The sequence below is a fragment of the Telopea speciosissima genome, chromosome 2 (genome assembly GCF_018873765.1).
Source record: "Telopea speciosissima isolate NSW1024214 ecotype Mountain lineage chromosome 2, Tspe_v1, whole genome shotgun sequence".
Taxonomy (NCBI): domain Eukaryota; kingdom Viridiplantae; phylum Streptophyta; class Magnoliopsida; order Proteales; family Proteaceae; genus Telopea; species Telopea speciosissima.
Window position 1 is genome coordinate 24072352 of NC_057917.1, and position 13044 is coordinate 24085395.

The window sequence follows — 13044 nt, forward strand, 5'->3', positions numbered from 1 at the left end:
AAAACTTTCGATTTGGAAATCCAACTTTCTTTCAATGCTGAGCGTAGTGTTTTAATTCAATCAGCCATGGCCTCTACCCCTGCTTATTTGATGAATTGTTTTTTGTTTTCCCTTAAAACCTATCGCAATATTGATTCCATTTGCCGCAATTTCTGGTTGGGCAACGTTGGGGGAGATAAGAAAAAACTTTCTCTTATTTCCTGGGATAGAATGTGCACCCCCAAATCAAAAGGGGGACTGGGGTTTCGTAAGGCTGAACACCATAACAAGGCTTTACTGATAAAGTTAGGTGGAGGTTGCTCACAAAGACTTCTTCGCTTTGGGCTCGTGTCCTCAAAGCTAAATATTTTCCTAAATTATCTTTCTTTGATCAAAGAACACGTGTGAGAAAAGGTTTCTGGACTTGGAATAGTATCTCCCATATTATTCCATCCTTGGAAAAAATGGTGATCAGAAAAGTAGGAAATCGTAACTCCACTTTTTTCTGGACTGAAAAATGGATTCCTTTTCTATCAGGTAATCTCTCTACCTTTCCCATCTCTCCTGTTACTTTTGCTACAAGCATGGAAAAAATTGACAGGTTCAGAGTGGGTTCTAACTAGAATTCTGATTTACTAAATTCTTTGTTACCTGCACCTATTTATTCCCGAATTCAATTAATGAATCTGTCAAATTCAGAGGATAGATGGTGGTGTACTAGGGCCAACAATGGTACCCTCAGTACTAAACTGGCTGCTAGAGAAATTATTCCTAATTGTGGTCTTAACAATGTGTTCATCAAATCTTGGTGGAATTTCTTTTGGAAACTCAAAATTCATCTAAAATTTAAATTTTTCTTCTGGCGTTTGCTAAATGCAGGACTTCCATATCAGGGCTACTCTTTCAAAATGGATTCGGATCGATTCTTCCTGTGCTCTATGTGGAAATTGTATCGAATCCTCTTGGCATTTGTTCTTATCTTGTGATTGGGTTAAACACATATGGGTGGCCGGACCTCTGAGACTGAGAACCGAATCATTGGCTTATGAAAGTCTGATAGATTTTTGCCTAGCATTTTACTTTAATCATCATCTAGATACACAGACGTTAACTTGGTTTTTCAGTGTCTTTATTATTACTTGCTTCTTTATTTGGGCAACTAGAAACAAAGTTGTCAATGGGTCAGGAAAGCCTGAGCCAATGTGGATTATGAAACATATCTGTAAATGGTTGGTGGATTTAAAATTATCCCCCCCCCTCAGTTTCATCCCAGGATGTAATTGTTAGTAATGTGGAAGATTTATTAGTACCTTCTTCCTTTTCCTTACATGTGCTCAATATTGTTGTTTTAAGCTATGCAGGATACCATATACCTGGACTAAGTCAGGTAGGATGGTCCTATATCTTTTTGAAAGATGGCAAATTCACCTTTTTTGCTGCAGGATGTATAAGTACTACTAATGATATGGAACCTGAAATTTTTGGTATTCGAACAGGCCTAGATCATGCTGTTAGCATGGGGTTGAAGGTTAAAAAAGTATGATGCTCCAATCCACACATCACTGATATTCGTCCATCTCCAACTAAATCTTCTTAGCCCTGGTATTGTATAAAGGATTTAGTGTATATCTCTGATATAGCCCAAGATATAGTATTTGATAAGCAAGGAGACCCTTTTTGTATAGCTATAGCCATGAATCTTGCTAAGTATGCTCAACCCAAGAATACTGTATATCTACCTTTGCTTTAGTAATATCTCTTTTGTTTTTCCATAAAAAAAAACAAAAAACACACCTTAAAGATGAGGAAGTACACATGATCGAATCTCTAAATATGTGTTTGTTTGATAGAAAATAATTGGGTAGGAAAAAATGACTGGGAAAATATATATATTTTCCATAAAATTTCATCAAACCTATTTTTAACTTTCCTTTCTTTTGCTGTTTCTTTATCCCACTACAATTATTTGCAAGTGAAGCACAGAACATATTATTCTTCAAACCTATACGTATTCTTACTCTCTTCAACGTTGGAGAGTACCCGAGAAGTAATGTGGCCTAGATATCTTTGTTATTTTTCGTTAGATTAGGTAAGATCAACCGCTAAACTGAAAACAGATTTTTATTTTACTAGTTATAGTATTCCTCTCTGACCCGATCTGCTCACTAAAGTTTCTCAGTTAAAAAAACAAGGAATCCATATATAAATTCTACAAAAAAAAAAAAAAATCCCTATAGGAATGGAAAGCATCTTTGTGAAGAATAGGATCTTATCCCGTCGTGGCGGGAGCTGCACCTATGCAGCACCATTAAATGACAAGAAAAATAAGGGTAAGGTAGTCATTTTATAGGTGGATCCCACCTGAGCCCCACTTGTGAAATGACCACTTTCTCCCTATATCCAGGGTGGGTTTTGGTACTGTACAAAGCAGCTCCCGCCACAGCTACACAAGATCCAAGTCCTCTCTGTGAGGACAGAAGCACTTCATGACTCATGACCCATATCCGTCGCTGCCGAACTCTCTCCCTCTAAATTTTAAAACATAACCAAATAATCAAAAATAAATTTTTCCAAAAGATTTCCAGCTAAAAGCATATCTTTTCCCTTTCTCTCTCTCCCTTGCTTCTTCAAAGCTCCAAACCGAATCCGGAGCAGAGAAAAAAAACCAAAAAATAATCAGTTAATGATTCCCACGTCCCACCACCCAATGCCCTCTCTTCAATCCAACTCTTCTGAAATATTCAAATCCAAATTCTCATCAGCTCTGTAATTTCTCTAAAACAACCCTCGCACTCCACCTTTCTGGAATTTTTTAAAGTATTTTCCTTCTACTGGTTTTTCCTTCAGACGACCTTTTCATTGCCAGCCATGACTGAAATACTCCGTTCCCCTTCTCATTTCCCTTCTTCTCCAAGCTCTTTATCATCTTTGCCCACACGCAATGATAGCGCACGGTCGACCCTCTCCCGTTCTCGTCCTCGTTCATGCTCCCACACCCGCTCCAAGTCTCTTATTAGCAATTCTACCTCATCTTCTGTAGTTGAGGGCGAGGTTAACCGAGTCTACAGATCAAACGAAGAACAAGAAGACGAAGAACGAAGAGGGGGAGAAAGGGACAAAGAGGGAGATCCACTGTCTCTGTTGGCTCTTTTGGTCACTGTATTTAGGAAGTCCCTGGTGGCTTGTAGGACTACTGTGAGGGAGGAGCTTTGTTCAATGGAAATCGGATGGCCGACCAATGTGCGCCATGTTGCCCATGTCACATTTGACCGCTTTGATGGGTTCCTCGGCTTGCCGGACGAGTTCGAACCTGAAGTTCCCAGAAGGGCTCCCAGTGCCAGGTCAATTGATCTTCTTAAACACTTTCTCGCGTATAGTGTTTGATGGGTGTATATATGGCTATTCAATATGTTTTGCTGCAATTCTGGCTTTGGGAAGTAGCTCATTTCTTCTTGTTCTTTTTGGTTCATGCTTTATGCGGCTGAGTTGCCCTGTTTGGGATGTAGCCCATCAGCGTTTTCTTATTCCTTATTAATTTTTTTTCTTATTCAACTAAGCTGTTGGTGCGTCCTATTTAGTCGTCCGTTGCTTATTCGTGTTTGGTTGAAGGTCTTGTGTGCTTCAAAAATCAATGCAGAAAATCCTCCAGATTTTAGCTGTGGTTTTATCAATAACCTATTCCTGAAGAAAGTTAATTCAGTGCTAATTGTTGTGAATTCTTTGAAAATCATATATATGTTCTTGGTTATTCGGTTGTCAGGGAAAAGAATGCATTATTTAAGAAATTTATTTGACGTGTCAAATGTAGCAAGAAAAGCTGCTGCAATGATGATGGAGCCCTCAGTGTTAAATCCATCATAAGGTCAAAAGACAACAATTCTTGAATTTTCCATACAAATTTGGATTTTTTTTGCCTAATAAATAACCTTTTTATAATTTATACTACTGCTGCTTGATTAAGCTTTTTCCCAGAACCCAGCATAATCTTAACCTTAACAGTGCTAGTGACAGCAGAACTTATTTTCTGCTGGAATTCGTAAATTATTCCTTCAGTTGAAACACTTCTCCAAACTGTAATTTGTATATTCCCAGTTTGATGTCCTCCGATTGCTTGGATTGACAAATTGTCTTGTGGAGTCGTGGTTAGAACAATGATCAGCATATTTATGCTGTTTTTATGCTGTAACAAAATCAAACTTCCCAATTTCTTAAAGCCTTGGTGAGTTTGTGTATAAGGGAGTTCATTTTCTGCTGGTTCTTGGTGAATTGTGTCTTATAAATTTTTTTTTAACTGTGGAGGTTCACTTCCATCTCTAGTTGCTTAGAGGGAGGGGCTTTAAGGGTTCCTATTCGTGGGATTTGCTTTGTACCATTCTATCTTTTGTGCCATTTTTGGGACTTGTGGAAGCTGGTGCTTTCAGACCGTTTTCTCATAATTAATAAACATGAAATCAGGTGCATCAGGCTCATGTCGTACTTTGTATGCTTATTGTTCCTGGTTCCCTTAATGCTTTGAGATGATGTTTGAAGTGGGGGCTTCTGGATATTTTCCTCTCTGTTTGGTGTAGGCTCAAAATTTAGATCCGAAATTAATTATCTGTCGTTTTTTTTTGTTTTAATAATTCACTATTCATTCTTTCTCCCAGTAAGCAGGACTGAACTTTGTGAGTTGCCACATATGGTGAAGTTATTATTAGGTACTTGGAAGCAATTCAGTCAAATTTCTTGAGCCTGCTATTGTTTGAGTGTGATCTTTCTTTCCAATAAATTTGGATGGTAACACATTTTGAGGTTCAAAGGTGTTAATTGTTCTTACACATGGTTTGGTATATTGGATTTTAGGGCTTTTCCGCTTGGTTCTCTTGTGGAGATTGGCAAATGTATAAAATTCTGTCTTAAAGGCCTCCAAACATAATTTTAAAGGTAGCTTCTGAATTGGGAGGCACTTAATATTAATACATTCTTTGTTGTCCGTTGCATTTCTTCTTCAATATTTTGAGTGAAGTAGGGGCTTGGATCCTTCTCAAAGACAAATATCAGTTGGAAGAGATGGTTCTTATAGGCATCAACGTGAAGCTAAAGGGTAGTCCATAGAAAGTGACCAAACTAAGTGTAGCGGAGATGAGGATGTTGAGATAGATGGGTGGCAAAACTAGGAAGGATAAAGTAAGGAATGATCATTTTAGAGTTAATTTGGGAGTATAGCTCCGTTACGTGATAAGCTACGAGAAAGTCATTTGAGGTGGCATGGCCATGTTCAATGGAGGCCTTCGGATGCTCCAGTATGGAGGAGTGATTTGATTCAGATTGAAGGAACTAAAAGAGCCAGGGGCAGACATGAAATGACCTTAGGAGAAGTGGTGAGGAAAGAAATGCATAGCTCAGGCCTTGTACCAAGTATGACTTCGAATAGAGCTGATTGGACGGCAAGGATGCATGTAGCTAACCCCATTTAGTTGGGATAAGGCTGAGTTGTTGTTATTGTTGTTAGAAAATTTTTCCATACGTGAAAAAGAGAGTTTTTTTGGGGAAGGGGGGGGGGGGGGGGAGGAGGTTGTTGAATTTGGCAACATAAGCTACTTTGCTTGAGAAGCCAGCAGTGAAAATATAGCATGAACATATGGTATTGAATACTTGTGACTATATATATAACCTGGATTTCATACAGGAACAAGCTGCCTCCCTGTTTCATATATTAATGTCGGTATCCATATCTTATTATTTTAATAGTTTTAGTAGTTAACTTATCATAATAATTATTGACTTGGACTCAACAAATTGATGGCTAGTGCTGTTGACCATGATCTTATAGCTAGCATCTGGCCTCTTGATTAATTGCTCTTGTTCTCAGCTATATTTCTTTCCTTTTCATTTAGAGGGGTTCCATTCATTTGTGTATGGGGGATTGGGGATCATTCAATCTCTGATAAAAAAGATATACCTTGGTTATATTTCAACTCTTCAACAAGTTCAGTAATGATTATAACGGCCTTATTGTTTTGATGGAGAGAAGCCCCTCAAACCCTGGGCAATGCACGTGCTACAATGGACAGGACAAAGGGTTGCGATCCCACGAGGGTGGGCTAGGATGGGGAAAAAGTTCTTTTCACTGATGATGGTATTGATGAGGATTGATCTCTTGCAAACTGAATGATCCAAAAGGATGTAAGGAATTGTCCTCTAACAGAGGATATAGCTCCAGAGAGAGTAGGTGGAACAGCACTAGTACAGGTGTCTGAAGTAGGTGGGGTAAGGATTGCATAGTGATGATGTTGGTGGTGAATGTGAAGTGCTGATTTCACCTTCCTAGCTTAACCTAGTGCCATATCTGAGAAGAAAATGGTACATAATTAATCTAATTGTTGAGCATTCGCAGGGTTTCATGCAATCATCCCATCCTTTACAGAGACCATCTTCTTCATCATAATACTATCCCTTCCTTTCACTCTTCTACATTCTCATATTTCTGTGGTCGTTGTTGTCTATATATCATTCAAAGTCTCCAACAGCACAGCACGTGTGTCATTCATATATTACAGTGTCTCTGGAAAATGTCAGATACAATGTCACAGAAATGAAGGTGGATTACTGTTGGAAGGAAAAAAAAAACGAAGAACGTAGATAAATCTAATCATTTGCGCCTTCTCTTTGTGCATACTACGTACCGAAGACAGTAAAAAATACCACTCTTGTAAGGAAAGAAAAGTGAAAACAAAGTTATGGATTCTCATTTATACAGGAAAGTTATGTGTAATTTCCATCCTGAATATGTTGAGCCATGCGTTCAAGATACAGAGCTACCGCTATCTTAAATGACCTGATTTAACCGTATCCTTTGTGGCTTTTGTAGATACAGTAATATTTATATTCATCTTTCATCATAAGTTGTAGTATATGTAGAACATTCCTTGCCTTACAGCATGTTTGTGGGAATTCGTTGGCTTGTGTTACTAATGGTTGTCATTTTGGATATATATCTTGGTTTTTCTATGTAAGTTGGCCAATATAGCAATGGTCCAAGTTATATTCAACTTAGAAGATTCTGTTAAGATTCTGCCCAGTAGTTATTATGTTTAAAAAAACTTCCTAAAATTTGTCCTTGTTGCTTAATTTTGCAATGCTTATTTGTACCCTGGAGTCAAGATACCTCAGATTGTAACTTGCTTTTGTTGGTGGTTTTAAATCTATAATGTGATGCAACCCATAATATGACATAGGCATGTGCACAACTGATATAAAAATGTAAATGTTGTTGCCTTATATGACACCTTTTGACTTTGATTTCCTTTTTTGTGTAGTCAAAATGTTTTTGGAGTTTCCACAGAATCTATGCAGATGTCTTTTGATTCTAGAGGGAACAGTGTGCCAACAATACTTCTGCTGATGCAAAGACGCTTGTATGCTCAGGGAGGTCTGCAGGTACAACATTTTAGTTGTTTCTCTTTTCTCTTCCCCTTATGATGGGTATCCCATCCACCTCCTTTTTCATGCTGTTTTGATTTTTTTTAACAAAAACTTTATCACCCTAAAAATTTCGCTGAACTATTAAACTCTGACATGTAGGCTGAAGGGATTTTCAGAATTGCTGCAGAGAACAGTCAAGAGGAATACGTTAGAGACCAACTGAACCGGGGAATTGTGCCAGATGGGATTGATGTCCACTGTTTGGCAGGTCTTATTAAGGTAGGCATTAGCGGTTTAGCACTTCGATCACAAGGGGCTTTTCTACCTTTTGTTTTAAAATTTTTTTATTGCAAGCTTATTTTGGAATTAAGACTTTGATAACTGTACATATGTGTGTGGACTGTCCCGGTTAAGTGTTTGGGTTTATTAATTCCTAGTACCTGCTGCTGTTTGTTGTTTTGGTTATGTCCCTTTCTCTTGAGAATGTAAGGTATCCTTTGTAGAGACAATAAGCACAAGCTTAGGACTACTGTAATGCAGCATGGTGCCTCATGAAACCTGACTAGAAGATCATATGAACCGAAATTGGACTGTGTATGAAGATCTATTGTTTTGTTTTGGATGGTTATTGGTGAATAGTCCTATGGAAAGTTGATGAGTCAGATGTTTATAGTCGTCAATTGTGCTTGTAATTGGCCTACAGTTATCCATGTGCCCAACATTTAATGATGGTTCCTAACTTCATATCCTCAAGTTTGTCCTCCTACTCCACTGGTCTCCTTTGCTCTTTATTGAGGAAAGAAGATCAAAGAGGACACTCCATTGGCAGCACCCTCCTGATGGAGTGCTGAAGCTAAATATAGATGGTTGTTCTATAGGGAATCCTGGAACTTCAAGTAGAGGAGTTGTTAGACTCTCAGGTGGAGGTGTGCTTGATATATTTTTAGGGCCCATAGGGCATAGAGGAAGGAAATTCGACTAGAGCACAGTTGATGGTTCTCAAGACTGGTATAGACTTGTTATTAAGTAAAGGGCTTTCTCAAGCTATAGTGGAAGCAGATTCATCTAATGTTATGCAATGGATGACAGATGAGGGGTGAACCTTAAGCTTTATGCTTTCTTAACGAGGCCTATTTGTCAACTAACTACTCAAATCAGTATACATGGCAGCCTAGAAGTGCTAATGAGGTTGCAGATGAGTTAGCTAAGCAAGGTGTTGCTAGAGCTTAAATCTGTTTTGGGAATTCTATTCCATTGTAATTGGTCTGTGAAAGTTCTCCATTGTAATTGGTTTGGGCTTTCTTTGGTTGATCTTTTGATCAGGTTTATTTTCATGTGTATCATCATGTGATTCATTGTATCTCTATGCACCATTATGCTTCTGTGTTTGGTTTCAACAGATCTATTATTTATTCCCCCCCGAAAAATGTCACCACTGGTAGTCCTTTTTCACTAGTTGGCTGCATTGTTCTTTTGCGGCACTTGAAGCAACTCTCTCTTGTAGAACCTCATGTAGTAGTTCTAGAACATATCTTCACATGATATTTGATTGAAAACATCATCATTTATCATGTGACATGAAACAAAGGCAGAAACAAGGAGTTGAGTTTTTCCATCTGAACAGTGAGTTCCATTTTGAATCTGCTGATTCCTGCATGATAAGTTAACATTGAATATGATATTTTCTTTACCAAAAAGAAAAAAAAAAAGTGATGTTTTGATGCATTTGTAGGCTTGGTTTAGACAACTTCCAACTGGGGTGCTGGATTCTCTCTCAGCTGAGCAAGTGATGCAATGCCAGTCTGAAGAGGAATGTGCTCAGCTTGTCAGGCTCCTTCCCCCAACAGAAGCTGCTTTGCTGGATTGGGCTGTCAACCTGATGGCCGATGTTGTCCATGAGGAACATCAAAACAAGATGAATGCACGAAATGTTGCAACAGTCTTTGCCCCAAACATGACTCAGGTGAGTGAGGATCTTGTACTTCCTAGATTATAGTAGCACTAGTTTATTCAGATACCTGCACCTTAATGACCTACTGAGAATTTTGTACGTATATATATATATATATATATATGCACATTCAGGAGGTTAATTCACTTTTAACTTGATCACTAAGATTCTCAGATACGGTTATATGTTCAGACATGGAGAGGTACTTGTGAGATATATATGGGAATCCCATCCATAAATACAACCTTTCTAGATCTCTTTAAGATTGACAGTGATCTTTTTTTTTTGGAAAAGGAAAGATTAACTATAATCCTCAATCTTTATCCTAGTCAAATTGAATCAAACTTGTAATACTTATTTATACAGTAAGTTATTTATAATATATTTTCTTTTACTGTCAATTGACAAAACAGATAAGAAAATTATTAGCATGTAAAGCAATATAGAATGGGAAATGAGATGGCTTCAGAAATATATGCAGCATCTAATACTATTATCGATGCCATATGATGTCGATCGGGTATCATGTAACTGGAGACCTAATTTATATCCTATGCCCAAAATTTACTTGACCAGATGGTTATAGTGATCTTTCAAATCCATTATATGGATTATCAGCAACTATATTGTGATTGGAACTGTAATAATTGTATGTAATGTGGTCAGTGGATGCCACATGATTCCTCCGGCCCATGCAAGCTACTTTCTGCTTTTATTGGGTTTCTATATGAATTAGTAACATTTTTTATTGCAGATGGTAGATCCTTTGACTGCATTGATGTATGCTGTACAAGTGATGAACTTCCTCAAGACATTGATCATCAAGACACTCAAAGAAAGAGGGGACTCAGTTGTGGAGACAGATTCTGCTTCCCACCTAGAGCCATCTGATGAGAATGGCCATCAGAGCCCGTCACAGCTCTGCCTGGAGGAGGACCCAAACTCGGTGAAAGAAGAGACAGAGAATATCTTTTTTGCCAATGAACCTGTTTTAGAAACTCCCCCAGACTCTGCTGAAGAGGATTCAAGGACCATTGATGGGCTCTGTAGACTTCAAACAGCTGTTAATAAGATTACTCCAGATGGAAACTTAAATGGGTCTTCTGTTGATTGCAGCTGTGAGGTTCCAGGCCAACATGAATTGACAAATAAACGAGAGACGGGTGAATTTAATAATCTAAAGGCTCGGTTGCAAGCAAATGCTTGTAAGAACAAAACTGTTGAATCAATTGCTTCAAATTTCAGAAAAGGTCCCAGTAAGTTGAATGAGCCGACGGTGGTTCGAGTAGCAGGAACAGTTGAGAAGTCAAAGGGCATCCCCATTGTCAGCTGCATAAACTCAATGACAGAACGGGTTGAAGCCTGGCGATGAAAGTGTCTTTCATATTGGGGCTCAACTGTTGGGATTGATTTGAGTTTGATTTTGGATGTATTGTTTATTTATGTTTTATATGTTTTTTGGTGTAGTTTCTTAACATATTTCTGATCTCATCATGTATGGCACTTCCATGCCATCCCCACACTAACATTTTATCAGTCCGCTGAAACTACTGTCCATATGTGAAAGTCAAATGAAATGTTTTCCTGATATCATTCACTAATGGAGGAGCGTTGTGTTTCTATCTCTCAGCGTCCTTAATCTATTTGCATGGAGAGACTCTTATCAAGGGAAAACACTGGGAGCCAATTACTAGTTGGGAGAGGATCAAAAGGTTAGTGGATATTACCTTGTACCCTGTCGTGAGTTTTGAGGACTACAGCTGATGGGAGGCTGAGACAAGCCAAGTGGTTGCATCTTGCACCCCAAATCATCATCATCAATAATCTACGAACCTGATTGCTATGAGTGGTGATGCCTATCCACAGGTAGAAAGATGCTGAAAAGATAACGACCCTTCCAGCTTGTAGGAAGCGGGAGAGGCTTCAAACTCTCAGGTTCAGATCTCCATTTTAATGCCGGAAAATTAAAATGGACTAGGGTTTCAATTTCCCAAAGAAAACGGTTTTGTCAGAAAAATGAGGTATTTGTTGTTGGGAGGAATACAAAATAGTGAGTTAGTTAGATTTGCATCCCATGAGAACTAAACTATACAAGATTAACCATAAAGAAGTTAGTTAGATTTGTTAATCTGAAGAGCCTCAAGTGTCACCCCTTTTCCTAATGATGGTTCTTCCTCCAACGAGCAGTCGAGCACACAGAGAAGGATGTCCTTGAACCTTTCTTGGTGCAACGTAGGTTCTCCAAGTCAATGCAAAAATCTCTTCACAACCTTAAAAAACTACCATGGTTTCAACAAAGTACCCTAACTCTGAAAAGCTAGAGAGCAAGAAGACACAAGAGAGCAAGAAGATACAAGAGAGAGAGAGAGAGAGAGACAGGAGAGTTCGGCCAGGGGGAGGGGAGCCAAGCTTAGACATGCATGGCTCTCTCCCCTAGGCGTCTCTTTTATATGTGGGGGACTAATTGTGGTCCCTAACTCCTTGTGAGAGTCTATGACTCTCTCTCCAAAGTATTTGACTTGAATCGTAGTGCCCAATCCTAGTGCACTTTTAATAGGTGAAGAAGCAGAATTTTAAAAAGAAATAGGTAGCTGAGTTTGATTTACTTTGAACGTTAACATAATCGATATTTGGAGCAACATCTAAGTGAGTGAGACTACACAATTCCTTTAGTTATTATTTTGTATAGACCTTCATGATGTACTGTTTTATGAGAAACTCATGATTTGAATGCTATGCATGATGTTTTAAAATATGGTCTATTATGATGCTTTGCATGATGGTTTTGCCTTATGATTTGATTTAATATTTTCAAAGTATATGTATTTAAAGCATGATGATTTATTTGAAACGTGATGGTTTTATTATGATGAGACTCAATGTTTTTCCTGGTTTATGAATGGATGATTTGTTACCGGTGGATTGCGATCCTTCGAGCAGGGGGTTATATGTTGGGGTGAAATGAGAAGCACAAGAGGGAGGCAAGACAATATAATAAGGAGGTGATCTCTTTGTGTGTGGGATAAGCAGCGTGACCTCTCTCTATGCGATAAGTGGCATTCTGGTTTTGTGAGCCAAGAGCTCGACGCTCTCATTGCCATTATTGTGGGTATTATATTGAGGGGTGAGGCAAGACCATACAGTAAGGACGTGAATTCCCTGTGTTAGATAAGCGGCATGACCTCCTTGTGTAGGATAAGCAATATATCCGTTCTGTGAGTCTCATTACCATTTCTCACACCCTCACTACCAAATTCGTGGAAAGGAGGAGAAGAAGAGAAAGAAGGGAGGAGAAGGTGGAGTTGCAGCTGCAACACTCTCTCTTGACATAGATCATTAAGGTTTACCTATTTCCTCCACTCTCTCTCAATTATTTATTTAATTAACCATCGATTGGGGAATTTCTTTGGGGATTTGATTGGGAAACCTAGTATACCTCTATTTGATCATCTATTTGAAGTTCTAGACTCCATTCCACCCTCTACACCTCCAGATATGCAAAACCCCAACATCCATTGGGTTTTTTTTTTTAACCAAAACTTGGGTTTCCAAGCTTTGAAACCATGTCCTAGTCCCTCCCCATTAATTGGAGGTGTTCTTTGAGTGCAATTGATTCAATTAAGTGTGTGGAAGGTGAGACTCGAAGTGCTCTGATGCTTGGGATGGCTTACACTCAAGCCCTTGCTGAAAAACAGCAATTTTGGGCATGA

General features: G+C 38.6%; 1 protein-coding gene across 2 annotated transcripts; it reads left to right on the forward strand.

Annotated features, from left to right (window-relative positions):
* The first annotated feature begins 2573 nt into the window (after positions 1–2573).
* LOC122652902 (rho GTPase-activating protein 5-like) lies at positions 2574–10929 on the forward strand. 2 transcript variants are annotated; one of them, XM_043846786.1, is made up of 6 exons: positions 2574–3067; positions 3098–3320; positions 7278–7398; positions 7543–7662; positions 9116–9346; positions 10089–10929. In XM_043846786.1, exons 1-6 carry the CDS (start codon positions 2848–2850, stop codon positions 10704–10706), a joined length of 1533 nt encoding a protein of 510 aa, XP_043702721.1. In that variant the 5' UTR covers positions 2574–2847; the 3' UTR covers positions 10707–10929. The 2 variants fall into 2 exon arrangements, with proteins under 2 accessions (XP_043702721.1, XP_043702720.1); XM_043846785.1 differs by having other exon boundaries at positions 2574–3320.
* Positions 10930–13044: the final 2115 nt, after the last annotated feature.